Here is a 27,979-nt window from a genome sequence, read left to right as displayed (position 1 = left end):
AACGGTATCTGCCCTCAAATCTCTTTCGGTGGTGCTCGGAACTGCGGCAGAGCTGCAGGCTGACGCCTTTCCCAGCGCTGTCCCAGGGCCCCAGTCCACAGCACCTTCAAAGGCCCTTGGGAAAGGCTCCAATGCACGGCACCTTCTCTGAAGAGGACCTGCTGCTGGCCTGTGGCCAGCGTTAGCAACACAGCCCGCCGCCTCTCTAGCCCACGCTTTCCCACCTTGCGTGCAGGAGCGACCGGCTTTGGGCTGCTGCTTGAGCAGCTCCCGCTGCCGTGCTCCTCCTCTGCCAGCCTTCCTACCGCAGCACTCAGGGTGGGCTTCTCGTCCTTCTAGGCTGAGCCCAACGCCTCATGCTGCACTGCCACCCCCCCACCCCCTACTTGCCCCTCCTAGGATACGGCAAAGAAAGAACAACTGCCAAACAGCAGCGCTACCCATAGCCCACGTGTGGCCAGCCTACAAAGGTGCGATGGCTCAGCCTAGGGCTGGCAAGGTACAGACCAGCCTCTCCTTTCATCCCACAGCGACCTACTCTGCCATCTGCCCTGCAAGTCACGTCACGGTTACCTTTGAGAGAGGAGGGAAGCTGGGCAGAAGTGGGCAGGAAACGAGGAATGCTTGGAAAAAAGGAGCCGCGCGAGCAGCAAAGGCAGGAGCCGAGTTGTCCCGAAGGCCAGCTCAGCCCAACTGGCCTTCGCTGGCCCGCTCCTCAGGATCACAGGCCCTGGCCGGGTGAGCTCACAAGCGCCGGGCGGGTGCCGCATCACCGCCCCTTTGTGACACGGGGACGCACGGGGACGCGCTGCGGCCAGCAGCCGCCACAGCCCGGGCACCTCCTGTAGCCAGCAGCTGGCAGCCCCCGGGCTTCCCCACGCGCTGCTGCCCAAGCGCCGTCTGTCCGCCGGCAGAGCTCCCACCTCTTCGCCGAGCCACACAGCCAGACGGACGAAGCGCTGGCCAGGCCTGGAAGCGCTCCTGCTCGCACCTTTGCCTGCCACCTGCGCTCGCTGAGGCTTTCCTTTCTGCTCTGCCCAGCTACAGGACTGTGTCCGTGACACTGGTGTAGCAAAGCACCCGGGCTCTCGCAGCTTCTTTTCCAAGGAGTTTGAGCTGCCCCCCACCAGGTACAGCCACAGCCTGACTCTGAACGAGAGCTACCAAAGAAACGCCCTCAGCAACTGCGCTGCATTGACCTTGGCTGCCTCTCTCACCCTCCAGCTCCCCAAAACATTGGTGGGCAGCGCCTTAGCACCTGGATTCACCCCTTGACCTGCTCGGAGCCCAGGGAGCATTGCTTCCAGCGCACGCTGGGGCCCTGCCACAGCAGCACTAGCAGGCTCCAGAGCCCTTTCCCTGGCACCAGCCAGCAGCCAAGCGCCGCATTCAATGCTCACGCCACAAGCTCACCGAGCGGGACAAAGGCAGCTTTGCTTCCAAGCCTCCTCTAGCACCGCTCCTCCAGCTGGCAGCCATCCCACACTCCTAGGTGCAGAGGGACCTCACTGCTGAGCTCAGGGCAGGGTCAGGGCTCCGGAGCTGGCAGCGCCCAGTGCCACCCAGGAAAGCAGGGCACCCTGGCAGCTGGAGGTTGAGCAGGGTGTGCCCGCTCCTCACTCACACGCTTCAGCCACAGCTCGTGTGCTGGGGCAGCACGGCATTCGTTACCCTTCACAAAGAGCCACGGCAGGCGGGCTGGCTTGGCTGAACGTGGCTGAAGAGCGCCTGTGCCCCGAGGGGCGCCTTTTGCCGAAGGCATCTTGGGCATAAGATGGCCGGGCCAGAGATCTTTCTTCTTTGACTTTCTATAGCATTCTTCCTCTGAAGGTGCCGGGGTGGGGGCGGGCGGGGCAGAAGAAAGGAAGAAACACCATTCCTTGCTGTCAGGACTAAAGGCTCCAAGGAAGCTGAGCAGAAGCAGGTGCCGGAGCTCGGCCTCGGGATGGCAGCAGGACCCCCTGGCCGAATCGCCAGCTCCTCTCGGGCTGGTGACACCTGCCAACTTGCTGAGGAGGCGCTCTGCCCCATCACCCAGAGCTAACGTTAGGTGAGGAAGGGGCGAAGCACGACCAGAGCCACTATTGACCCCCGGGAGACACCGCTACGTCCTGGCCTTGCGCTAGGCTTGCTGCCACCGAGCGGCACCCTCTGGGCCCGGCCGTTCAGCCCCTTTCAGTCCCGCTCGCTGTCGGCTCATCCAGCCCACTTCCATTCGAGTGGCTCCAACGCCGTGTTTAGAAAGAAGAGACTGCAAGACGGGCGCACGCAAGCACACAGCTTTCAAAATCCCACGCCACAAACCTCCCACGCTGGCTATTTCCGCCAATTGCCCCAAAGCCTCCAGAGAAGAAAACACCCCGTAAGCTCACGCCTGCAAGGCCAACGACTGTTTTTAATTCCGGATTTGGCTTTGCTGCCCATTGCCTCCCAGCGAGCGCTGTTTTTTGCAAGGCGATCCCAAAAGCTGAACGCAGGCTAGAGCTCTTCCTCGAGGGACCTGTGGGCAGGCGTGCCAGCCGGCAGAGCCGTCCAGCTCTCTGGAAGCTCTCTTTGAGTCCTTCCTGGCCAGAGGCAGATCTGGGAGGAGAGACAGGGTGGGCTGCCGGCACCCTTTGTGCAGCTTGGTCCCTGCTGGGGGCGGTCTCGCTGCTTCCTGGATTATTCTTCCTCCTCTTCGGCATTGCGGCAGTCAGATGCTGCGCTCCTCCCGCATCCAGGGTCACAATCTGCCCCCGCCACCGCTGCAGCACCCCGAGTGCCTGTCCCACCTGCATCTCTCGACTGCTGAGACCCTCCTCCTCCTGCCCCTCTCCCTCTCCCTGCCCCTGCTAAGGGCTCCTAGTCCATGGTGACCACAAACAGGCTGTGGGGATCATAGCCGTGCCGTGGGGATCTGCTCCCCACTCCGCGCTCCGCTGAGTTTGCTCCCAAGCAGCCCTGGCTGCGGGAGCCCCCTTGGAGCCGGCGTTGGAGGGCCTCGGGAGCTGCATCGCCTCTTGGGGCTCCGGCACAACGCAGAGGAATTGTTCTCTACCTCTTCCTCTTGCGTGCTGAGCGGCGGCGCCCCGTGTGCTCCACAGGGGGGCTGTGGATATCATTGCCCCGCTGACAGCATCTTCTCTGCTCTTTCTGCTTTGGCAGGCTCTGCTCCTGAGCAGCACTGGCTGCGCGAGCTGACTGGCAGCTGCTCTTGGAGGGCCCGGGAGCTGCGCCGTGCCTGGGAGCGCAGTCAACACTCGCAGGGCTAGTTCTCTTCCTCCTCCCTGCTGAGTGCTCGTAGTCCGTGGGGTCCACGACCCAGCTGCGGAGATCCCTGCCCCACTGCGGCGATCTGCTCCGGGGCCTCTCCCTGCCACCCTTCCTCTGGGAAGAAGGGCTCGCTCCACGCTCCTCCTCCTTGCTGCCCTCCTGCATGGTGTGCAGCAGACGGCCCGAGGGCGGAGAGCAGACCAGGCAGTCAGCTTTCCTTCTGGACACCAGCCTTGTCAAGCTGCAGAAGAAGCGATGCCAGCAGAAGCCCACGCAGGAGGCAATGCTGAGCCTGCCTGGCCAGATGGGGCCCAGCCAGCCTGCAGATGCCTCCCGTGCACCTGCCCAGGTGGGCTGGCTGGTGCTGGCTCTTGCGGAGGAGCCGCTGTCCCCTGGAGAGTCCTCCATGCCCGCTGCCACGTCCTGCAAGGAGAGCTGGGATAGGGTCCTGCCCTTCCCTCCTCAAGGGAGCAGAGCCGCGGGAAGCCCCAGAAGGTGCCTGAGGGGACAGCTAAGGGCCTTCCAGAGCCTCTCCTGGAGGGCTGCAGAGGCGGAAGGGCCAAAGGCGCACCAATGGGACGGATCTAGGGGGGGTGCTTTGAGAGGGAGCAGCGTCGCAACTGTCAACAGCGGTGCCGCGTGCCAGGGAAAAGAGAGCGATGCCAAGATGCCAGAAAGAAGCCCGCTGCCCACGTGCTGCCCTCAGCCACCTCCCCGGGGTTACCTTGGTCTGTCGAGGCTCACCCTCTGCTCCCACAGAACCCACTTGCTTCCTGCTGGACCCCCACAGGCTGAGGAAGGAAGGGGCATACGATGGTGCCGGTGAGGAAGCAGCCATTTCGCTAGGTTTCGGATCAGAGCACCTGGAGAATAAAAACAAAGAGAGGCATCTCTCTTTAGGGCTCTTCTTGCAGCCTCCTCTCGGCTTCAGTCCTTTTGTGGGAGCGGTTTCTACGACAGAGGGAAGATGCGACCAGGGCCGCAAATGGCATTCTGGCAAGTTCAGCTGGGGTCTTCCCCAATCCCCCTGTCGGAGCAAGGCCTCGTCTTTATAACCCCTATGGCCTCCATGTCATAGAATCGTAGAATCATCAGGCAGTTTGGACTGGAAGGGACCTGAAAGATCACCTCGTTCCACCTCCCCTGCCCTGGGCACAGACACCTTCCACCAGACCACGTTGCTCAAAGCCCCGTCCAGCCTGGCCTCCAACACCTCCCGGGAGAGGGCACCTACAGCTTCCCTGGGCAACCTGTGCCAGGGCCTCGCCACCCTCACCCTCAAGGATTTCTTCCTAACAGAGAGCTAACCAAAACCTACCCTCCCTCGCTTTCAAACCGGTGCCCCTCTTCCTACCACCACACTCCCTGATAAAGAGTCCCTCCCCACCTCGCCTGTAGGCCCCCTTTAAGTACTCTTCCCTACGTCAGCCAGCTTCACAGAGCAGGCAAGCAGCACTTTGCACCAGGGCAGCAGCCTAAAGCCCGCTAGGGAAAGATAACCACTGACGTGGGGTAGCTCAGCTCTGACAGCGCTGAATGGGGCGGCCTGTACTCGCTCTCCTGTGAGAGAAACGCTCGGGGGGATGAGAAGAAAATCAGCACAAACCAGGAGAGGAAACCGATTCTAAACAGGTTTTAGTACCGCTTGTTATTTATTACCTGATGTAAAACAGCAGATACGCTTGCTGCCTGAGCACGGTGTCGATGCCACAACGATCCACAGACTCATCGTCCATCTTATACCATGCTCCGCTGCTGGCCTGCAAAGAAAGGCGTCGGTATCTGGAGATGAACGGCACGGTGCCTCCACCAACCCAGGCAGAGAACTGCAGAACCAAGAGAAAGCCAAAACCAACCCAGCCCAGCCCCTAAGGAGACCTTCTCGCCAAGACCCTCGGCTGCCATTAACACTGCCGTGAAAGCGTGTCTTCGGCAGGGTAGATTTTGCCCTGCCTTGCTAGGCAGGACGTCCCTCTTTACCTTTGTGTAGCAGAAATAGTGTCCGTGATAACAGCTGGGACCGCGGTGCACCACAACAGCATATAAGGAGTAGAGGAGCGGCTCCCCAGCCGTGTGAGACATGTACGGGCGAAGATCCAAGTACTCGGGGTACTCCACAACCTACGGAGAGAGCAAGAGGGCTCAGAAGCCATCCTGAAATACTACGTGAAGTAGCCTTCCAAGACTAAGGGCTAGAGGCGTAGAAAGACATCTCTGGGGCTGACGGCAACTCGGCGCTCCCTAAAGCTACGGGGCGTGGTTTGGGTGGCAGGAAACTGTTCTCGGCCAAAGCAGCTCTGCCGGAGCAGGGCACGCGCTTCTCCTCCCGCGGGAACTCTCCTCTCCTGGCAAGGGACCGCAAAGACCTCAACGCCAACAGCCGGCGAAAGGCCCCGCTGCTTTGGGAAACCCCCTGCGCCAGGAAGAGGAAGTTGCGCTCCAGCTGCGTACACACCTTGCTGATCTTCCCGCCGGTGAAATCGTCAAACCTTTTCAGGCACACCGTGAGAACCATGGGCGCGCGATGGATTGTAAACCTCTTGGAGGCGGCGACCATCCTCTCACACCTTGGAAGCAAGCACAGAGGCGAGGGCTGAAACGCACCCTGCGACGCAGCCTTTCTTCCCCCCGGAAGGCCAGACAACCCTTCCCGTCTCACACATCCTTGCGCTATTTTAAAACTATTCAGCTCTGTAAGGCCACGCTAAAGCCAGCCACGTCGTCTCCTTGTGCGTTCAGCCTACACGAAACGACGGCTTATGCTCGGCGACACGCAGCACCTTCACGCAGGATCTAGTACGATTAGGACGTTAGCGTTCATCTTACTGGCTACACCGATAGCAGTTTTCGCCCTCCAGCCGCTCAGGTCGGACAAAGCCCTCCAGAGCACCGGTGACAGAAGAGGCTGCCTGGAGGAGTGAGAAAGGAGAGCACTGAGCTGCGGGAAACACCCTCACCCAAACACCTCCTAGGAGTTTACGCAAAAACCTAGCTAGACGACGCTGAGGAGACCCGCCCTCAGCCTGCAAGCAGCGTCCGGAAGGAGACGGGACGAGCCTTTGGGGCTGAACATCGCCCTCCTTCCCAAGGGATTCCCAAGGCTACCGAGAGCCACCTCTCTGTGGCGCTGCACAGTTCAGCTACCGAGGGTGTGCAGGGTCACCACCAAGGAAAACAATACCACCCGCCAGGCCAGGAGCCAGACGGCTGCTGAGGGAGGGCAAAGGGAAGAAGGCTGAGAGGACGTCCAGGGTGCAGAGAGGACAATTCCCACTCGCCCGGCTTCAAGCCAGCACCCACAGGCAGACCGCTGCCACGGCCTCCCCAGAGGGACTCGGGCCATTCCGCTTCCCGCCCACCACCAAGCTCTCTTCGGGTCACAGGAGGCGTTGTTAAGCCAACCGCGTTGATTCTGGAAAGCTACAGGGGCCTTGGGATGCCCCGAAGCACAAGCCACAAGCCCTCTTACTTTCACGTCCAAAGGAACATCCAGGAAGGCCTCGTAGGAACTGGAAACTGCCTTGCAGCTCAAGCACGTGACTGGAAGGCAAACCGAAACGCTCAGCGATAGGGGAGGTCGACCGTGCCCGTTCATGCTCCTCCTACCTACTGCGCCAGTCAGACGTACAGCTGTTTATCACAGGCAGCAGGCAGAAGGGCACAGCCAGTCCCAAGGGGAACAACAGGTGGGGAGCAGTACCTCTGGATCTCAGAGAGCCCCCAAAGATTTGATGGACGACGGTAGTCGATTGGGAAGAGATGTCCAAGCTGGAAAGAAACGGTAAGGGGCAGAGAGTCACCTCCTCCAGGAGTTTTACTTGGCCTGAAAACCCTGGGCGTAGGTTCTCCTTGATGGGAGCACCTCAAGGAGTCCAAAGGGCTCGGGAGCATTGGAAAGGCAATTTGCTTGTGCTTACTCGCTGCTTCCGCTCAGGCAAGCGCTCTGCATGGCATCGACAGCAAGGCGGAGGAACTCGTGGGCGTCTTCCTGCACGCCCAGCTGGAAATGTTCTCCTATGCCTAAGAAAGAGGAAGTTAGTCCTTCTCTCCTCCGCGAACAGACGGAGACATGGCAAAGCACCTGAAACGACTTACATGTCAGAACGCTGACGACACCCCAGGGCTCGATGGCACTGCCTGAGGAACGCAAGACGCTGTTCACGTGCGCTTCCATCCTGCACATCACGCAGACGCCTTGCTGACGACCTGAAGAGGGAGGTGGGAGGGAAGCAAGCTTCTCCGCTTAGCAAAATAGCCATAGCAACGGGAAACCTCACGCAGACCTTGGAGTCCCAGGAGCGGCCTCCACCCCTCCCAAGGCCCCCACGTCCCAACAAGCCCAGGACATTCGAGTGCGCAGAAGACACTCTTCAGAAGGACGCTGCTTCGCTGACAGAGCCTGTCTGTGCCACAGGCAAAGAGGGTTTAACTTCCAGGAGCTGGGACCAAGACGCGGGGCTACAAAGAGGCGCCTTTCTGAAGGGGAAAGAGACACCTGGACAGGACAAGCGGCTTCTGGGCTTGAGTGGTCAAAGACGACCAACTCGGCGGGTTGAGAAAGGAGGGCGGCTTTGCTCCTAAGCTGAATTCCAGGTGCTGGGAACCCTTGGCAAGTGCCCAACGAACGAGGAGCTGTTCATCAAAGTACTCACACGACTGGCTGTGCTCCCGAGAGAGCAGGTAGTTGGCCAGAGGGGGTGTGTAGGTCAGGCACTGCAGGATGGAGTTGAGGAAGCACGTATTGCCCAGGTTGTGGAGTCCCGCTCCAGCTCCCTGTCGGCGCTGCCAGGCCAGGCAAATCTTCTCCGGGGGAAAGAGGACCCTTTCTGGAGGAGCCATTCCCTCGACAAGGACTGCAGGGAAACGACATTGGGGAAGAGGTGAGAAGGCAGCCCTGCTGCTGTCAGACCTTTCTGCCAGCAAGGACACCTTTCAGTGTCTTGTGCCTAGCGGCAGAGGAGTGACACAAGGTGCTTTCCTGTCTCTAATGGAGAACACCTGGGTAAGCCTGGCTGCTAGCAGGAAAGCGCCCCAGGATTCGCCCTAGGCTCTCAGCACACCAGCAGGCAGGGATGGAGCCCCAGCCGCGCCCGTTGCCTTTGGCGTTGGCAAAGGCCGAGCCTGCTGGCGAAGCCGCTACTCACAGGAGTCGTTCCCCGTTGCGGCCATCGCTCCTCTCGGGAACAGAGGGGAAGGCTCCGGATGGCAAAGGACGTCGGGAGGCGCTCCAGAGAGAGAGCGGCGCCGAGCCTGCCGCCTGATTGCAAAGAAATAACTGCAGCTCAGCAAAAGGATTTAAAAAAGCGCCACACGAAACCCACAGAACGGTATCTGCCCTCAAATCTCTTTCGGTGGTGCTCGGAACTGCGGCAGAGCTGCAGGCTGACGCCTTTCCCAGCGCTGTCCCAGGGCCCCAGTCCACAGCACCTTCAAAGGCCCTTGGGAAAGGCTCCAATGCACGGCACCTTCTCTGAAGAGGACCTGCTGCTGGCCTGTGGCCAGCGTTAGCAACACAGCCCGCCGCCTCTCTAGCCCACGCTTTCCCACCTTGCGTGCAGGAGCGACCGGCTTTGGGCTGCTGCTTGAGCAGCTCCCGCTGCCGTGCTCCTCCTCTGCCAGCCTTCCTACCGCAGCACTCAGGGTGGGCTTCTCATCCTTCTAGGCTGAGCCCAACGCCTCATGCTGCACTGCCACCCCCCCACCCCCTACTTGCCCCTCCTAGGATACGGCAAAGAAAGAACAACTGCCAAACAGCAGCGCTACCCATAGCCCACGTGTGGCCAGCCTACAAAGGTGCGATGGCTCAGCCTAGGGCTGGCAAGGTACAGACCAGCCTCTCCTTTCATCCCACAGCGACCTACTCTGCCATCTGCCCTGCAAGTCACGTCACGGTTACCTTTGAGAGAGGAGGGAAGCTGGGCAGAAGTGGGCAGGAAACGAGGAATGCTTGGAAAAAAGGAGGCGCGCGAGCAGCAAAGGCAGGAGCCGAGTTGTCCCGAAGGCCAGCTCAGCCCAACTGGCCTTCGCTGGCCCGCTCCTCAGGATCACAGGCCCTGGCCGGGTGAGCTCACAAGCGCCGGGCGGGTGCCGCATCACCGCCCCTTTGTGACACGGGGACGCACGGGGACGCGCTGCGGCCAGCAGCCGCCACAGCCCGGGCACCTTCTGTAGCCAGCAGCTGGCAGCCCCCGGGCTTCCCCACGCGCTGCTGCCCAAGCGCCGTCTGTCCGCCGGCAGAGCTCCCACCTCTTCGCCGAGCCACACAGCCAGACGGACGAAGCGCTGGCCAGGCCTGGAAGCGCTCCTGCTCGCACCTTTGCCTGCCACCTGCGCTCGCTGAGGCTTTCCTTTCTGCTCTGCCCAGCTACAGGACTGTGTCCGTGACACTGGTGTAGCAAAGCACCCGGGCTCTCGCAGCTTCTTTTCCAAGGAGTTTGAGCTGCCCCCCACCAGGTACAGCCACAGCCTGACTCTGAACGAGAGCTACCAAAGAAACGCCCTCAGCAACTGCGCTGCATTGACCTTGGCTGCCTCTCTCACCCTCCAGCTCCCCAAAACATTGGTGGGCAGCGCCTTAGCACCTGGATTCACCCCTTGACCTGCTCGGAGCCCAGGGAGCATTGCTTCCAGCGCACGCTGGGGCCCTGCCACAGCAGCACTAGCAGGCTCCAGAGCCCTTTCCCTGGCACCAGCCAGCAGCCAAGCGCCGCATTCAATGCTCACGCCACAAGCTCACCGAGCGGGACAAAGGCAGCTTTGCTTCCAAGCCTCCTCTAGCACCGCTCCTCCAGCTGGCAGCCATCCCACACTCCTAGGTGCAGAGGGACCTCACTGCTGAGCTCAGGGCAGGGTCAGGGCTCCGGAGCTGGCAGCGCCCAGTGCCACCCAGGAAAGCAGGGCACCCTGGCAGCTGGAGGTTGAGCAGGGTGTGCCCGCTCCTCACTCACACGCTTCAGCCACAGCTCGTGTGCTGGGGCAGCACGGCATTCGTTACCCTTCACAAAGAGCCACGGCAGGCGGGCTGGCTTGGCTGAACGTGGCTGAAGAGCGCCTGTGCCCCGAGGGGCGCCTTTTGCCGAAGGCATCTTGGGCATAAGATGGCCGGGCCAGAGATCTTTCTTCTTTGACTTTCTATAGCATTCTTCCTCTGAAGGTGCCGGGGTGGGGGCGGGCGGGGCAGAAGAAAGGAAGAAACACCATTCCTTGCTGTCAGGACTAAAGGCTCCAAGGAAGCTGAGCAGAAGCAGGTGCCGGAGCTCGGCCTCGGGATGGCAGCAGGACCCCCTGGCCGAATCGCCAGCTCCTCTCGGGCTGGTGACACCTGCCAACTTGCTGAGGAGGCGCTCTGCCCCATCACCCAGAGCTAACGTTAGGTGAGGAAGGGGCGAAGCACGACCAGAGCCACTATTGACCCCCGGGAGACACCGCTACGTCCTGGCCTTGCGCTAGGCTTGCTGCCACCGAGCGGCACCCTCTGGGCCCGGCCGTTCAGCCCCTTTCAGTCCCGCTCGCTGTCGGCTCATCCAGCCCACTTCCATTCGAGTGGCTCCAACGCCGTGTTTAGAAAGAAGAGACTGCAAGACGGGCGCACGCAAGCACACAGCTTTCAAAATCCCACGCCACAAACCTCCCACGCTGGCTATTTCCGCCAATTGCCCCAAAGCCTCCAGAGAAGAAAACACCCCGTAAGCTCACGCCTGCAAGGCCAACGACTGTTTTTAATTCCGGATTTGGCTTTGCTGCCCATTGCCTCCCAGCGAGCGCTGTTTTTTGCAAGGCGATCCCAAAAGCTGAACGCAGGCTAGAGCTCTTCCTCGAGGGACCTGTGGGCAGGCGTGCCAGCCGGCAGAGCCGTCCAGCTCTCTGGAAGCTCTCTTTGAGTCCTTCCTGGCCAGAGGCAGATCTGGGAGGAGAGACAGGGTGGGCTGCCGGCACCCTTTGTGCAGCTTGGTCCCTGCTGGGGGCGGTCTCGCTGCTTCCTGGATTATTCTTCCTCCTCTTCGGCATTGCGGCAGTCAGATGCTGCGCTCCTCCCGCATCCAGGGTCACAATCTGCCCCCGCCACCGCTGCAGCACCCCGAGTGCCTGTCCCACCTGCATCTCTCGACTGCTGAGACCCTCCTCCTCCTGCCCCTCTCCCTCTCCCTGCCCCTGCTAAGGGCTCCTAGTCCATGGTGACCACAAACAGGCTGTGGGGATCATAGCCGTGCCGTGGGGATCTGCTCCCCACTCCGCGCTCCGCTGAGTTTGCTCCCAAGCAGCCCTGGCTGCGGGAGCCCCCTTGGAGCCGGCGTTGGAGGGCCTCGGGAGCTGCATCGCCTCTTGGGGCTCCGGCACAACGCAGAGGAATTGTTCTCTACCTCTTCCTCTTGCGTGCTGAGCGGCGGCGCCCCGTGTGCTCCACAGGGGGGCTGTGGATATCATTGCCCCGCTGACAGCATCTTCTCTGCTCTTTCTGCTTTGGCAGGCTCTGCTCCTGAGCAGCACTGGCTGCGCGAGCTGACTGGCAGCTGCTCTTGGAGGGCCCTGGAGCTGCGCCGTGCCTGGGAGCGCAGTCAACACTCGCAGGGCTAGTTCTCTTCCTCCTCCCTGCTGAGTGCTCGTAGTCCGTGGGGTCCACGACCCAGCTGCGGAGATCCCTGCCCCACTGCGGCGATCTGCTCCGGGGCCTCTCCCTGCCACCCTTCCTCTGGGAAGAAGGGCTCGCTCCACGCTCCTCCTCCTTGCTGCCCTCCTGCATGGTGTGCAGCAGACGGCCCGAGGGCGGAGAGCAGACCAGGCAGTCAGCTTTCCTTCTGGACACCAGCCTTGTCAAGCTGCAGAAGAAGCGATGCCAGCAGAAGCCCACGCAGGAGGCAATGCTGAGCCTGCCTGGCCAGATGGGGCCCAGCCAGCCTGCAGATGCCTCCCGTGCACCTGCCCAGGTGGGCTGGCTGGTGCTGGCTCTTGCGGAGGAGCCGCTGTCCCCTGGAGAGTCCTCCATGCCCGCTGCCACGTCCTGCAAGGAGAGCTGGGATAGGGTCCTGCCCTTCCCTCCTCAAGGGAGCAGAGCCGCGGGAAGCCCCAGAAGGTGCCTGAGGGGACAGCGAAGGGCCTTCCAGAGCCTCTCCTGGAGGGCTGCAGAGGCGGAAGGGCCAAAGGCGCACCAATGGGACGGATCTAGGGGGGGTGCTTTGAGAGGGAGCAGCGTCGCAACTGTCAACAGCGGTGCCGCGTGCCAGGGAAAAGAGAGCGATGCCAAGATGCCAGAAAGAAGCCCACTGCCCACGTGCTGCCCTCAGCCACCTCCCCGGGGTTACCTTGGTCTGTCGGGGCTCACCCTCTGCTCCCACAGAACCCACTTGCTTCCTGCTGGACCCCCACAGGCTGAGGAAGGAAGGGGCATACGATGGTGCCGGTGAGGAAGCAGCCATTTCGCTAGGTTTCGGATCAGAGCACCTGGAGAATAAAAACAAAGAGAGGCATCTCTCTTTAGGGCTCTTCTTGCAGCCTCCTCTCGGCTTCAGTCCTTTTGTGGGAGCGGTTTCTACGACAGAGGGAAGATGCGACCAGGGCCGCAAATGGCATTCTGGCAAGTTCAGCTGGGGTCTTCCCCAATCCCCCTGTCGGAGCAAGGCCTCGTCTTTATAACCCCTATGGCCTCCATGTCATAGAATCGTAGAATCATCAGGCAGTTTGGACTGGAAGGGACCTGAAAGATCACCTCGTTCCACCTCCCCTGCCCTGGGCACAGACACCTTTCACCAGACCACGTTGCTCAAAGCCCCGTCCAGCCTGGCCTCCAACACCTCCCGGGAGAGGGCACCTACAGCTTCCCTGGGCAACCTGTGCCAGGGCCTCGCCACCCTCACCCTCAAGGATTTCTTCCTAACAGAGAGCTAACCAAAACCTACCCTCCCTCGCTTTCAAACCGGTGCCCCTCTTCCTACCACCACACTCCCTGATAAAGAGTCCCTCCCCACCTCGCCTGTAGGCCCCCTTTAAGTACTCTTCCCTACGTCAGCCAGCTTCACAGAGCAGGCAAGCAGCACTTTGCACCAGGGCAGCAGCCTAAAGCCCGCTAGGGAAAGATAACCACTGACGTGGGGTAGCTCAGCTCTGACAGCGCTGAATGGGGCGGCCTGTACTCGCTCTCCTGTGAGAGAAACGCTCGGGGGGATGAGAAGAAAATCAGCACAAACCAGGAGAGGAAACCGATTCTAAACAGGTTTTAGTACCGCTTGTTATTTATTACCTGATGTAAAACAGCAGATACGCTTGCTGCCTGAGCACGGTGTCGATGCCACAACGATCCACAGACTCATCGTCCATCTTATACCACGCTCCGCTGCTGGCCTGCAAAGAAAGGCGTCGGTATCTGGAGATGAACGGCACGGTGCCTCCACCAACCCAGGCAGAGAACTGCAGAACCAAGAGAAAGCCAAAACCAACCCAGCCCAGCCCCTAAGGAGACCTTCTCGCCAAGACCCTCGGCTGCCAGTAACACTGCCGTGAAAGCGTGTCTTCGGCAGGGTAGATTTTGCCCTGCCTTGCTAGGCAGGACGTCCCTCTTTACCTTTGTGTAGCAGAAATAGTGTCCGTGATAACAGCTGGGACCGCGGTGCACCACGACAGCATATAAGGAGTAGAGGAGGGGCTCCCCAGCTGCGTGAGACATGTACGGGCGAAGGTCCAAGTACTCGGGGTACTCCACAACCTACGGAGAGAGCAAGAGGGCTCAGAAGCCATCCTGAAATACTACGTGAAGTAGCCTTCCAAGACTAAGGGCTAGAGGCGTAGAAAGACATCTCTGGGGCTGACGGCAACTCGGCGCTCCCTAAAGCTACGGGGCGTGGTTTGGGTGGCAGGAAACTGTTCTCGGCCAAAGCAGCTCTGCCGGAGCAGGGCACGTGCTTCTCCTCCCGCGGGAACTCTCCTCTCCTGGCAAGGGAACGCAAAGACCTCAACGCCAACAGCCGGCGAAAGGCCCCGCTGCTTTGGGAAACCCCCTGCGCCAGGAAGAGGAAGTTGCGCTCCAGCTGCGTACACACCTTGCTGATCTTCCCGCCGGTGAAATCGTCAAACCTTTTCAGGCACACCGTGAGAACCATGGGCGCGCGATGGATTGTAAACCTCTTGGAGGCGGCGACCATCCTCTCACACCTTGGAAGCAAGCACAGAGGCGAGGGCTGAAACGCACCCTGCGATGCAGCCTTTCTTCCCCCCGGAAGGCCAGACAACCCTTCCCGTCTCACACATCCTTGCGCTATTTTAAAACTATTCAGCACTGTAAGGCCACGCTAAAGCCAGCCGCGTCGTCTCCTTGTGCGTTAAGCCTACACGAAACGACGGCTTATGCTCGGCGACACGCAGCACCTTCACGCAGGATCTAGTACGATTAGGACGTTAGCGTCCATCTTACTGGCTACACCGATAGCAGTTTTCGCCCTCCAGCCGCTCAGGTCGGACAAAGCCCTCCAGAGCACCGGTGACAGAAGAGGCTGCCTGGAGGAGTGAGAAAGGAGAGCACTGAGCTGCGGGAAACACCCTCACCCAAACACCTCCTAGGAGTTTACGCAAAAACCTAGCTAGACGACGCTGAGGAGACCCGCCCTCAGCCTGCAAGCAGTGTCCGGAAGGAGACGGGACGAGCCTTTGGGGCTGAACATCGCCCTCCTTCCCAAGGGATTCCCAAGGCTACCGAGAGCCACCTCTCTGTGGCGCTGCACAGTTCAGCTACCGAGGGTGTGCAGGGTCACCACCAAGGAAAACAATACCACCCGCCAGGCCAGGAGCCAGACGGCTGCTGAGGGAGGGCAAAGGGAAGAAGGCTGAGAGGACGTCCAGGGTGCAGAGAGGACAATTCCCACTCGCCCGCCTTCAAGCCAGCACCCACAGGCAGACCGCTGCCACGGCCTCCCCAGAGGGACTCGGGCCATTCCGCTTCCCGCCCACCACCAAGCTCTCTTCGGGTCACAGGAGGCGTTTTTAAGCCAACCGCGTTGATTCTGGAAAGCTACAGGGGCCTTGGGATGCCCCGAAGCACAAGCGACAAGCCCTCTTACTTTCACGTCCAAAGGAACGTCCAGGAAGGCCTCGTAGGAACTGGAAACTGCCTTGCAGCTCAAGCACGTGACTGGAAGGCAAACCGAAACGCTCAGCGATAGGGGAGGTCGACCGTGCCCGTTCATGCTCCTCCTACCTACTGCGCCAGTCAGACGTACAGCTGTTTATCACAGGCAGCAGGCAGAAGGGCACAGCCAGTCCCAAGGGGAACAACAGGTGGGGAGCAGTACCTCTGGATCTCAGAGAGCCCCCAAAGATTTGATGGACGACGGTAGTCGATTGGGAAGAGATGTCCAAGCTGGAAAGAAACGGTAAGGGGCAGAGAGTCACCTCCTCCAGGAGTTTTACTTGGCCTGAAAACCCTGGGCGCAGGTTCTCCTTGATGGGAGCACCTCAAGGAGTCCAAAGGGCTCGGGAGCATTGGAAAGGCAATTTGCTTGTGCTTACTCGCTGCTTCCGCTCAGGCAAGCGCTCTGCATGGCATCGACAGCAAGGCGGAGGAACTCGTGGGCGTCTTCCTGCACGCCCAGCTGGAAATGTTCTCCTATGCCTAAGAAAGAGGAAGTTAGTCCTTCTCTCCTCCGCGAACAGACGGAGACATGGCAAAGCACCTGAAACGACTTACATGTCAGAACGCTGACGACACCCCAGGGCTCGATGGCACTGCCTGAGGAACGCAAGACGCTGTTCACGTGCGCTTCCATCCTGCACATCACGCAGACGCCTTGCTGACGACCTGAAGAGGGAGGTGGGAGGGAAGCAAGCTTCTCCGCTTAGCAAAATAGCCATAGCAACGGGAAACCTCACGCAGACCTTGGAGTCCCAGGAGCGGCCTCCACCCCTCCCAAGGCCCCCACGTCCCAACAAGCCCAGGACATTCGAGTGCGCAGAAGACACTCTTCAGAAGGACGCTTCTTCGCTGACAGAGCCTGTCTGTGCCACAGGCAAAGAGGGTTTAACTTGCAGGAGCTGGGACCAAGACGCGGGGCTACAAAGAGGCGCCTTTCTGAAGGGGAAAGAGACACCTGGACAGGACAAGCGGCTTCTGGGCTTGAGTGGTCAAAGACGACCAACTCGGCGGGTTGAGAAAGGAGGGCGGCTTTGCTCCTAAGCTGAATTCCAGGTGCTGGGAACCCTTGGCAAGTGCCCAACGAACGAGGAGCTGTTCATCAAAGTACTCACACGACTGGCTGTGCTCCCGAGAGAGCAGGTAGTTGGCCAGAGGGGGTGTGTAGGTCAGGCACTGCAGGATGGAGTTGAGGAAGCACGTATTGCCCAGGTTGTGGAGTCCCGCTCCAGCTCCCTGTCGGCGCTGCCAGGCCAGGCAAATCTTCTCCGGGGGAAAGAGGACCCTTTCTGGAGGAGCCATTCCCTCGACAAGGACTGCAGGGAAACGACATTGGGGAAGAGGTGAGAAGGCAGCCCTGCTGCTGTCAGACCTTTCTGCCGGCAAGGACACCTTTCAGTGTCTTGTGCCTAGCGGCAGAGGAGTGACACAAGGTGCTTTCCTGTCTCTAATGGAGAACACCTGGGTAAGCCTGGCTGCTAGCAGGAAAGCGCCCCAGGATTCGCCCTAGGCTCTCAGCGCACCAGCAGGCAGGGATGGAGCCCCAGCCGCGCCCGTTGCCTTTGGCGTTGGCAAAGGCCGAGCCTGCTGGCGAAGCCGCTACTCACAGGAGTCGTTCCCCGTTGCGGCCATCGCTCCTCTCGGGAACAGAGGGGAAGGCTCCGGATGGCAAAGGACGTCGGGAGGCGCTCCAGAGAGAGAGCAGCGCCGAGCCTGCCGCCTGATTGCAAAGAAATAACCGCAGCTCACCAAAAGGATTTAAAAAAGCGCCACATGAAACCCACAGAACGGTATCTGCCCTCAAATCTATTCCGGTGGTGCTCGGAACTGCTGCAGAGCTGCAGGCTGACGCCTTTCCCAGCGCTGTCCCAGGGCCCCAGTCCACAGCACCTTCAAAGGCCCTTGGGAAAGGCTCCAATGCACGGCACCTTCTCTGAAGAGGACCTGCTGCTGGCCTGTGGCCAGCGTTAGCAACACAGCCCGCCGCCTCTCTAGCCCACGCTTTCCCACCTTGCGTGCAGGAGCGACCGGCTTTGGGCTGCTACTTGAGCAGCTCCCGCTGCCGTGCTCCTCCTCTGCCAGCCTTCCTACCGCAGCACTCAGGGTGGGCTTCTCGTCCTTCTAGGCTGAGCCCAACGCCTCACGCTGCACTGCCACCCCCCCACCCCCTACTTGCCCCTCCTAGGATACGGCAAAGAAAGAACAACTGCCAAACAGCAGCGCTACCCATAGCCCACGTGTGGCCAGCCTACAAAGGTGCGATGGCTCAGCCTAGGGCTGGCAAGGTACAGACCAGCCTCTCCTTTCATCCCACAGCGACCTACTCTGCCATCTGCCCTGCAAGTCACGTCACGGTTACCTTTGAGAGAGGAGGGAAGCTGGGCAGAAGTGGGCAGGAAACGAGGAATGCTTGGAAAAAAGGAGCCGCGCGAGCAGCAAAGGCAGGAGCCGAGTTGTCCCGAAGGCCAGCTCAGCCCAACTGGCCTTCGCTGGCCCGCTCCTCAGGATCACAGGCCCTGGCCGGGTGAGCTCACAAGCGCCGGGCGGGTGCCGCATCACCGCCCCTTTGTGACACGGGGACGCACGGGGACGCGCTGCGGCCAGCAGCCGCCACAGCCCGGGCACCTCCTGTAGCCAGCAGCTGGCAGCCCCCGGGCTTCCCCACGCGCTGCTGCCCAAGCGCCGTCTGTCCGCCGGCAGAGCTCCCACCTCTTCGCCGAGCCACACAGCCAGACGGACGAAGCGCTGGCCAGGCCTGGAAGCGCTCCTGCTCGCACCTTTGCCTGCCACCTGCGCTCGCTGAGGCTTTCCTTTCTGCTCTGCCCAGCTACAGGACTGTGTCCGTGACACTGGTGTAGCAAAGCACCTGGGCTCTCGCAGCTTCTTTTCCAAGGAGTTTGATCTGCCCCCCACCAGGTACAGCCACAGCCTGACTCTGAACGAGAGCTACCAAAGAAACGCCCTCAGCAACTGCGCTGCATTGACCTTGGCTGCCTCTCTCACCCTCCAGCTCCCCAAAACATTGGTGGGCAGCGCCTTAGCACCTGGATTCACCCCTTGACCTGCTCGGAGCCCGGGGAGCATTGCTTCCAGCGCACGCTGGGGCCCTGCCACAGCAGCACTAGCAGGCTCCAGAGCCCTTTCCCTGGCACCAGCCAGCAGCCAAGCGCCGCATTCAATGCTCACGCCACAAGCTCACCGAGCAGGACAAAGGCAGCTTTGCTTCCAAGCCTCCTCTAGCACCGCTCCTCCAGCTGGCAGCCATCCCACACTCCTAGGTGCAGAGGGACCTCACTGCTGAGCTCAGGGCAGGGTCAGGGCTCCGGAGCTGGCAGCGCCCAGTGCCACCCAGGAAAGCAGGGCACCCTGGCAGCTGGAGGTTGAGCAGGGTGTGCCCGCTCCTCACTCACACGCTTCAGCCACAGCTCGTGTGCTGGGGCAGCACGGCATTCGCTACCCTTCACAAAGAGCCACGGCAGGCGGGCTGGCTTGGCTGAACGTGGCTGAAGAACGCCTGTGCCTCGAGGGGCGCCTTTTGCCGAAGGCATCTTGGGCATAAGATGGCCGGGCCAGAGTTCTTTCTTCTTTGACTTTCTATAGCATTCTTCCTCTGAAGGTGCCGGGGTGGGGGCGGGCGGGGCAGAAGAAAGGAAGAAACACCATTCCTTGCTGTCAGGACTAAAGGCTCCAAGGAAGCTGAGCAGAAGCAGGTGCCGGAGCTCGGCCTCGGGATGGCAGCAGGACCCCCTGGCCAAATCGCCAGCTCCTCTCGGGCTGGTGACACCTGCCAACTTGCTGACGAGGCGCTCTGCCCCATCACCCAGAGCTAACGTTAGGTGAGGAAGGGGCGAAGCAGGACCAGAGCCACTATTGACCCCCGGGAGACACCGCTACGTCCTGGCCTTGCGCTAGGCTTGCTGCCACCGAGCGGCACCCTCTGGGCCCGGCCGTTCAGCCCCTTTCAGTCCCGCTCGCTGTCGGCTCATCCAGCCCACTTCCATTCGAGTGGCTCCAACGCCGTGTTTAGAAAGAAGAGACTGCAAGATGGGCACACGCAAGCACACAGCTTTCAAAATCCCACGCCACAAACCTCCCACGCTGGCTATTTCCGCCAATTGCCCCAAAGCCTCCAGAGAAGAAAACACCCCGTAAGCTCACGCCTGCAAGGCCAACGACTGTTTTTAATTCCGGATTTGGCTTTGCTGCCCATTGCCTCCCAGCGAGCGCTGTTTTTTGCAAGGCGATCCCAAAAGCTGAACGCAGGCTAGAGCTCTTCCTCGAGGGACCTGTGGGCAGGCGTGCCAGCCGGCAGAGCCGTCCAGCTCTCTGGAAGCTCTCTTTGAGTCCTTCCTGGCCAGAGGCAGATCTGGGAGGAGAGACAGGGTGGGCTGCCGGCACCCTTTGTGCAGCTTGGTCCCTGCTGGGGGCAGTCTCGCTGCTTCCTGGATTATTCTTCCTCCTCTTCGGCATTGCGGGAGTCAGATGCTGCGCTCCTCCCGCATCCAGGGTCACAATCTGCCCCCGCCACCGCTGCAGCGCCCCGAGTGCCTGTCCCACCTGCACCTCTCGACTGCTGAGACCCTCCTCCTCCTGCCCCTCTCCCTCTCCCTGCCCCTGCTAAGGGCTCCTAGTCCATGGTGACCACAAACAGGCTGTGGGGATCACAGGCGTGCCGTGGGGATCTGCTCCCCACTCCGCGCTCCGCTGAGTTTGCTCCCAAGCAGCCCTGGCTGCGGGAGCCCCCTTGGAGCCGGCGTTGGAGGGCCTCGGGAGCTGCATCGCCTCTTGGGGCTCCGGCACAACGCGGAGGACTTGTTCTCTCCCTCTTCCTCTTGCGTGCTGAGCGGCGGCGCCCCGTGTGCTCCACAGGGGGGCTGTGGATATCATTGCCCCGCTGACAGCATCTTCTCTGCTCCCTCTGCTTTGGCAGGCTCTGCTCCTGAGCAGCACTGGCTGCGCGAGCTGACTGGCAGCTGCTCTTGGAGGGCCCTGGAGCTGCGCCGTGCCTGGGAGCGCAGTCAACACTCGCAGGGCTAGTTCTCTTCCTCCTCCCTGCTGAGTGCTCGTAGTCCGTGGGGTCCACGACCCAGCTGCGGAGATCCCTGCCCCACTGCGGCGATCTGCTCCGGGGCCTCTCCCTGCCACCCTTCCTCTGGGAAGAAGGGCTCGCTCCACGCTCCTCCTCCTCGCTGCCCTCCTGCATGGTGTGCAGCAGAGAGTCCAAGTGTTGAGATACGAAGAATTTTATAAGTAAAATCAATCAGTAATAATCATAATAATAATTATATATAGAAAAAGGAAATAAAGCAGAAGGGGAAATGTTAAAAATAAGCCAAACCAACATCAAGTAAAGTAACCATCCAGCAAACACCCCCTGCCCCCAAGGCACCATTGCCTCCCTCCTAGCCCGGCCCCCCAACTTGATATCCTGGCATTTCATCATATGATACAGAATATCCACAGGGTAACTCAGGTCAGCTCCCCCAGCAATGCCCCCCCCCCAGCATCCCACGCCCCCTGCAGAACATGAGAAGCTGGAAACATCCTTGACCTGTACAAGCACCACCTGGCAACACTTAGCACCAAATTCACAATTACTTAGCAACAACCAAAACATCAGTGTGCCATCAACATCAGTCTTATACTAAATCCAAACCACAGCACGCCAGCTACAGTGAGGAAAACAAACTCCATCCCATCCAAAACCATGACAATATCCACGCCTGATTCCATACCATTTACATCATGCTCAGGTCCCACACTATCCAGTACAGCCTCATTCACCACCCCCTACTCCTTCCCATCCTTTGATATAATTCACAGATAACATTCCCCTAGTCTATGGACTACCCCTGTAAAATGTCTGTAAAATATCCACAAGTGTCCACAAAATGCCTATTCAGTTCATTTAGTCCGTGACTTCAGGCTCCATCTATCGTATCAGTCTTTCAGGGCAGGAGAGATGGTGTGTGTGGTGTTGGATTGTTGCATGCCGAAGTCAGTTCTTGTTCCATCACTGCTGCACTTGGCTTGGTTCAATCAAAGTTCATTCTCCACGAACTGGAAGATTCCTACCGTGATACCATTGATATGGCATATAGCAACCACAGAAGAGATGACATACAACATTATATAGCAATTAGCACCCTACCATTCAGTTCATTGGCTGTTTTCACCCAAAATCAAATCCCCTTGAGGCACATATCGGATTTCTCCATCCTTGCGCATCACCCACCAAGTGCACCCAGGTCCTCGAGCAAAAGCAATCCCATGAATGGGTTTGCCTTTACCCAAGACAGGAATAACCCAGACTGTTTTCCCCAGGATACTTTTCACATGCACTACAGGGACTCTGTCCCCTTCCACAGTACGTAAGGGTTCTGCCTGGGCAAGGCCAGCTCTATTGGCAGATCCCCCAGTGCTGACTAACCAGGTGGCTTTTGCTAAATGTGTATCCCAGTGTTTGAACGTCCCACCCCGCCATTGCTCTCTGTAGTCTTTAACAGCCCAGTGAATCGTTCGATTTTCCCAGAGGCTGGTGCGTGACAGGGGGTGTGATATACCCACTCAATGCCGCGCTCTTTGGCCCAGGTGTCTATAGGGTTGTTTCAGAAATTAGTCCTGTTGTCTGACTCCATTCTCTCTGGGGTGCCATGTCGCCATAGGACTTGTTTTTCCAGGCCCAGGATAGTGTGTCGGGCAGTGGCGTGGGGCACGGGGTATGCTTCCAGCCAGCGGGTGCTTCCACCATGGTGAGCACATGGCGCTTGCCTGGGCAGGTCCGTAGGAGTGTGATATAATCAATCTGCCAGACCTGGAACCTTCTATCTTTTAGCTTTTAAGGTATCAGTTTGACTTTTTCCTCACACAGATGCACCAACCTTGAGCTTAGAGGAAGTGGTCCTTGAATACTGTCCAGCTCTTTTGGACCCCCCTGCCTTCTAGAGCCCTAACCCATGGGATTCCTCCAAACAGGTCTTTGAAGAGGCCAAAAGTTAGCACTCCTGAAGTCCAAGGTTGTAATCCTGCTTGTTGCCCTGCTTCTACCACACAGGATTCTGAACTCCACCATCTCACGGTCACTGCAGCCAAGGCTACCCTCAACCCTCACAGCCTTGACTAGACCTTCTGTTTGTTAGTATAAGGTCCAGCAGCACATCTTGCCTTGTTGGCTCCTCCAGCACCTGTGTCAAAAAGTTATCCTCAATGCTCTGCAGGAGCCTCCTGGATGGTGTGTGCCTCGCCATCTTGCTTTTCAGGCAAATATCACGGGGGTTGAAGTCACCCACGAGAACCAGGGCCTGCAATTGTGAGGGTACTTCTAGCTGGCTGTAGAAGGACTCATTGACTTCTTTCTCATCAGGTGGCCTATAGCGAACACCCATAACAGCGTCACCCATATTTCCCTGCCCTTGGATTTTTTCCCCATAAGCTCTCAACTCATTCTTCCTCCACCCTCTGGGCACAGCTTGATAAATTCCAGTTGCTCCTTCACATAAAGAGCAGCTCCCCCACCTCGTCTTGCTGGCCTGTCTTTCCTGAAAAGCCTGTGACTGCAATGAGATCATGGCCCTGTGACTGCACGCAGAGCTCCAGTCCCTCCTGTTTATTCCCCGTGCTGTGTGAGGACCCACTGTGGCCATGCACACCCTTGAGGTGGCTGGTCTCCTGCTTGTCATCTTGTGAGGCAGAAAAGGCACCTTTGTCACTGCTCTGGCTGGCCTGGCTTATTCCTCTGTTGGATGCAATGGCATTAGCACTGCCACCTTGGACCCCACCAGCCGAGTTCTTCAGCCTGTCTCTTTCCTCCAGTAAGAAGTACTGCTTTGTGGATTTAGGATGGCTTTTGTTTTGCTTGGTTGTTCCCATTAGGACGCATTTTCTTTGAACTCCTGGTCTTGTACTGGCACGTTCTCTGGCCACTCAGGGAGCAGGAGAGCAGAGCCTTCCAGTGAGTCAGCTGCTACACCGGAGACACTGATCTTCCTCCCTAGCAATTCGCTCCTCGTTGGTCTGTAGACAGGACTTTATTGTTACTTTTTTTTTTTTTTTTTTTAGGATAGATGTACCTATCTCTCTACAAGCAGCAAATTATTGATCCTTGCAAGAGGAATTTGCCTCTTCCCTTTTTGAAGTCAAAGGCCTTGTAGAGAGAAGGACCATATTCAGTCACCCAAGATGTATGAGGAGCACCAGAGGTGCACCAATCTCTGCCCCGGAAGCAATTTTTAGTAACTGACTGCAATTATATATAGGCTTCCTTATTTTTGTACTTTCCATACAGTGTAGTGCTCCACTCCCCTTTGCCACAATTGCTGCTCCCAGTCAGTGACAAATAAAATGGGGGGGGTGGGGGAGAAAAACCAACCACCCCAGAAAATTCTGGGGGAAGCTATGCTGTGTTTGGGTTTCTGTGCTCCCCTCACTCCTGCACTGAGCCACTCCTTCACGATCCCTTAGCAAGGGCCCCTGCGCCACCGGCCCCATTCCAAATCCCTGATCCTGTCCTGGGAACAAGGACCAAAGCTGGGAAGGGATTTGTTTCTTTGCACTGACAGTCCCTCTACAGCCGGGAGGGCGAGGGAGGGCAACGTAGGACCAGGACACCCACAGATCACGGGAACGAGTCGTTAATGTCTGCAAAAAATGATTCTCAAGATGAGTTTTGTGCAAGCTCTTGCTCCGTATCCCACGTGCCCGTCGCACTGCAGGGTGGCGGTTCCCCAGCAGCCAGGGCACACGTGCGCGGGGGTGTGCGGGCCAGGGCTGCGTCTGCACGCAGCAACGGCTTGTCCAGGTGAGCAGGGGCGGTGGGTGGCCCCGGGAGCCAGCGGGGTGCAAGGGCAGAGCAGGACCTGGTCCTGAACAGGAGGCGCTGAGCCCTCAGAACAACGCAGGAGCCCTGGGGTGGCTCAACCCAGCACCAAAGCTGGCATTACCGAAAAGCTGGGTATTTTAAAACATATAGAAAGAATGAATACAGTGTACCTCTTACACTTGACCACAAAAGAAACAGAATGCGGACCTGGTATTTACAGATCAGTCATTTAAAAAAAAAAACCAACCCACAAACAAATAAGACACTACAAAAACCACGCGTCCTACAATGCGTGCTCAGAATCTGACAGGAAAGTTCGTAAGATGTCATTCACACAAACTCCCCCTGTCCCATTTGGCTCAGTTTTCACCCAGGAAAATAAAAAGTCTAACATTTCTTAACCACGGAATGGCTACTGTCTGCAGGTGCAGAACAGAAATTAAAAAAACATATGGGATAACTAGTTTTGGCCTACACAATTTCTGATGATCTTTTCAGATATGCATAGGAGTATACTAAGGCCATATATATATATATAAAATATATAGATATATAATATATAAAGAGGTCTCAGGTTTCTGAGTTATCTGGCAGTGCCTCGCTGTCGGTTGTCTTCTCTGGCGATGTGTACAAAAAGTTACAGAAGATGTAGAGCGGGAAGGTCAGGAGGCTTCTGTCCAAATTCATCACTATCTGCTCCTGTAAAGCAAACACAGTGGACATTTGAGCATTTGCGTAGCAAGTGAGGCCATTACAGGGAAGTACATCAAAAAGCACCGAAACTGGTACTAACAGTCCTTCTATACATTTTAATTAACATGTATTCAAAAAGCAGAGATAAAAAACCTCAAGACAGTAATTCACCTTCACCTTCAGCAGGTGTTTTGTAATATTAACACTGACAAGCTATTCTGAAATTGCTTACAGCCCTTGCCCCAGGGCTGCCGACCCTTCTGCATCAGAGGAAACAGAACCGTGAGAAACGGCTGAGCAAACTTTACCTTCAAGCACATTGGAGATAAAGAGGGATTTTCTGCATTTGCAGGGAGAAAGTCTCTATGTACCCACCACATACATATCACTGCTGATTAGCACTTAAGACACTTGATGATCAAGTCTTTCACATTCCTTACTGAATTCTGCTGTCACAGAGGGTGGAAATGGGCACATTCTCTTAATAAACTCCACTCCTCTCTGAGGCTTTTGGGTCTTTGTTTAACAGAGCAATGAATACCACCCTTGAACAACAGGCAGGGATTCTTTTAACTCTTCAGCTTACAACGCAACAGAGTCTTCAAACAAGCTCCAAGTTTGCCTCTAAATGAGCAGGAGCCTGATGGACATACTATTCAGATGGGTAATCTCACCAGTGCTGGAAGTCTGGGAAGGCAAGCAGTCTCCAAACATACCTGGTCCTTCTGAAAGGTTAGAATCTGATATCCTGTTGTTCTACTGAAAGTAACTTTCCCGCTGCTATCAAAAGAGGTTACACGTAACCTAGGGACACAACAACAGTTAAATTAGTTTCCCATAACGTAGTTTTTCCGGCACAAAGAGTTTGTCCCAAGGAGACAGAATGGCATTTTCAAACATAACTAACCTGGTGGCAACAAAATTTAATGCAAGGGATGAGTTAAACTTGGATCCAAAAGAATGGATCCATCAGATGGAAAGACTTAGTTACAGTAGGAGATCTTAGCACACGCCACAGGCTCTGCCTCCTTGGTGATTATTTACCTGAAGGCTATGTTTCTCCGAGGCTGCAGACTGACTGATCCACTGCACGGCTGATCCAGCGTATTCCGCTTGAAAATGATGTAACCATTTGTATAAGTGACAAGAAGGTCAAAGCCAAAGTTGAACCCAGTCCACCGCCAGCAGTACTGAAGAGCACAAGTTAAAAAACACAGAAACAAACCAGCCCCTCTGAGCACTGGCCACAACACAAATGAGAAGTGCCGCTTCTCCAACAGCTCAAACTTGGGACCGGGATCCTCGGCTACAGAGATGTCTGGTGGATTCAAGGATCCTTGCCAACACCTCTTTGAGACATAAGACGCCCTGGTAGGCAACCACTCACTGTAGCGGCCAGCCTTTGCAGGCAGACGAGTACACGAGACAAGCTTCGCGTCAGCTGCCTTCCAAACATACGGAAATACATTTCACACAAGCGGATCTAAAATAGTTCTGCATCCTGGTACCTGCTGCTGTATGTCTGAGCAGCACTTAACTACACACCCCATTCGTGCTTAAAGTGCTCCTCGGAGTACAACAGCCTCATGTTAAGTGACTTCAGTGGGGAAGAAAATATTCATGTCTCCTGTGCTCTCACAGGACCTGCTACCTAAAGACACACAGACGTACACGGAACACAGCGGGGTTCTGGCTGTGGCTGTTACACAGTTTATCTGGAAAGCTTCCTTTTCCAGTTAAAAAGAAAGGGACATCAGTGATCAGAGCTTTATTTTAACTGAATGTATTTTACACGTCTCCGATGATAAGTCATGGCTACATTCCCTCCTTTCATGCAACAGAGGTTTTTCCAAACACGGGCTTGCTTGCAGTGCCAGAGCACAATTAAGTCACTAACTCCTTATTCATCTCAACGACAGCAAGCCTTTTCATCCTTCTAGGGAGAATAAAATAATTTCTTTAACGTAGCATCTCCGTTACCTCTTTTTGATGCAGTTTGACAATTAAGACCAACGTGTTTTGAAAATACCTAGCACGTCTAAGATGTGTCAGCTGCGCACAGACGTAGCCACGTGCCGTACTTACATGGCCACCCTCTGCAAGTTTTCGACCACACCTCATGCTGTTTCCTTCCAGTTCCTCTTTATTTATTTCCTGAGGCCTACAAAAAAAAAAAGGGCATCTTTAAGGATACTTAAACAGCTTTGTACGGTACTTTAACGTGGAAGAGCTGAACAGACCCCAGTAAACCGGTCTGAGCACACAGCTGACCCTTCTCTGCGCCCAGGTTAGACTAGATGACCTGCCAGTCCCCCTTCCAACCCGAATCATCCCGTGAACATCCGACTACTCTACAAAACTGCAATATAAGCCTCGGTAGGTAGGACTTTTACCAGAGAACCTTTTCAGGTATGGATATAATAGCCGTTGCAATGACATGCATTCCCCAATCCTCCTAAAAGAACCAAGTCCATTTTAAACACGGTAGTCCCGACTTACTAGGCACAAACATCAACGAGTGCTGCTGCTGAGGAACAGCTGCAGGACTCTGCAAAATAGCAGCGCTATGAAGCGGCACCCAGAGCGACACTCAAAGATTTCTCAAGCGGCTGGAAAAAAGTTTACCCCCAGCGACCACCAAGTGCCACGAGCTCTTGGTTCTGGCATCCTACACCAATATGAACTTGTTTCACCCAACAGTTTCCACTGCCGCTTCGGCACATAGAGAAACCTTGCAGAGCCGGCATGAGTAAAATCAGGCCCAGTTTTCCAGAGGTATGTTACTCACTTAACTTTAGACACGATGACATCGTTAACCAAATAAGCAACCATTGCCAGAAAGTCTTCAAGTTACACTGAGGACAAACGCTTGAAGTGAGTAGCATAAATCGCAATGAAAGGCAACCCCCACCACCACCCCCACGTTAAATTATGAACCCGCACTACCAAACAACACACTTCAAGCTCCACAAGCAAGAAGAAACGCTGCACCTCTTCTCTTCCTACTGTACAAACACCGCAAGAGCTTGTGGCTATGCCTTTTACGAACAAGCTCAGTCTGTGGTCTTTTTGCCCCGTTTCTGTAAAAACCAGTCCTGGACGCT

The 27,979-nt window shown here is 57.3% G+C and overlaps 1 protein-coding gene across 1 annotated transcript in view; it reads right to left on the bottom strand.

The window, feature by feature from the left end:
- Positions 1 to 24,390: 24,390 nt before the first annotated feature.
- LOC135317012 (germ cell-less protein-like 1) overlaps positions 24,391 to 27,979 on the bottom strand; it is a 109,929-nt gene continuing 106,340 nt past the window's right edge. The window contains exons 14-17 of the mRNA XM_064472525.1: positions 26,961 to 27,036; positions 25,920 to 26,065; positions 25,592 to 25,679; positions 24,391 to 24,881 (exon numbers count right to left, since the gene is read on the bottom strand). Of these exons, the coding sequence (XP_064328595.1) occupies positions 24,753 to 24,881; positions 25,592 to 25,679; positions 25,920 to 26,065; positions 26,961 to 27,036 (439 nt within the window). The 3' untranslated portion in view covers positions 24,391 to 24,752. The remainder of the gene's footprint in view (positions 24,882 to 25,591; positions 25,680 to 25,919; positions 26,066 to 26,960; positions 27,037 to 27,979) is intronic.

This window comes from Phalacrocorax carbo, chromosome 24 (genome assembly GCF_963921805.1).
Source record: "Phalacrocorax carbo chromosome 24, bPhaCar2.1, whole genome shotgun sequence".
NCBI classification, from domain to species: domain Eukaryota; kingdom Metazoa; phylum Chordata; class Aves; order Suliformes; family Phalacrocoracidae; genus Phalacrocorax; species Phalacrocorax carbo.
Note: the sequence above shows the minus strand (reverse complement) of the source record. Positions and strands in the feature narration are given on the sequence as shown.